Source organism: Mesitornis unicolor, unplaced genomic scaffold (genome assembly GCF_000695765.1).
Source record: "Mesitornis unicolor isolate BGI_N332 unplaced genomic scaffold, ASM69576v1 scaffold4358, whole genome shotgun sequence".
Taxonomy (NCBI): Eukaryota; Metazoa; Chordata; class Aves; order Mesitornithiformes; family Mesitornithidae; genus Mesitornis; species Mesitornis unicolor.
The window spans coordinates 5356-6159 of record NW_010202373.1 but is presented as its reverse complement, the minus strand read 5'-3'; the positions used below and the strand labels follow the sequence as shown (position 1 = coordinate 6159).

Below are 804 nucleotides of genomic sequence, written 5' to 3'. Positions count from 1 at the left end.
GGCGGCGTCGCGGGGCTGCGTCTGCTGCAGGAGGACGCTGCGGACGATGCGCCCCGTGTCCAAGGCCACCAGTTGTCCCAGTGACTGGATGAAGGTCACGTAGGCGCTCAGCCCCACCAGCACCTCCGAGGTGGCCTGGCTGTACCCCGCCATGGCCACGATGGCTCTGCGGGGACAGGAGGTGGCTGTATGGGGAGCCATGGATGTGTCCCCTCCATGGTAGCGCCCACAGTGATGTCCCGTGTCCCCAGTGTGTCACCTACTTGGTGAAGCGGGACTCCAGGTGGCTGCTGAGGTACTCGGCCGGTGTCACCGTGTGCTCAAAGACGGTGAAGCTGGGGACGTGGTTGAGGCTGAGGGACAGCTCGGCCAGCGTCAGGTGTAGCTTGTCCATGCTGGGGTGTGGGGACAGGCATCATTAGCCACATTGTGACACCGTGGGGACAACCCCATGGTCACATCAGGCCCACATCTAAAGCCACCGGCACTGTTAGCCACACCACAACCCCATGGGGACAACCCCATGGTCACATCAGGCCCACATCCAAAGCCATTGGCACTGCTAGTGACACCACAACCCCACTGGGACAACCCCATGGTCACACTGTGCCCCTGTGTCACATTTGGTGGCCAGCGGCACCGTTAGCCACACCACAACCCCACGGGGACAACCCCATAGTCACATCATGACCACATCCAAAGCCACCGGCACTGCTAGCGACACCACAAACCCATGGGGACAACCCCATGGTCACATCCAACATCTGGTGGCCACCAGCACCACTGGCAGCACCCACACCCCAA

At 62.1% G+C, this 804-nt stretch overlaps 1 protein-coding gene across 1 annotated transcript in view; it reads right to left on the bottom strand.

Annotated features, from left to right (window-relative positions):
• LOC104545272 (nck-associated protein 1-like) overlaps positions 1 to 804 on the bottom strand; it is a gene marked incomplete at both ends in the record, with an annotated part of 8959 nt that overhangs the window by 3871 nt on the left and 4284 nt on the right. The window contains 2 exon segments of the mRNA XM_010190368.1: positions 2 to 166; positions 264 to 395. Coding sequence (XP_010188670.1) covers positions 2 to 166; positions 264 to 395 — 297 coding nt within the window.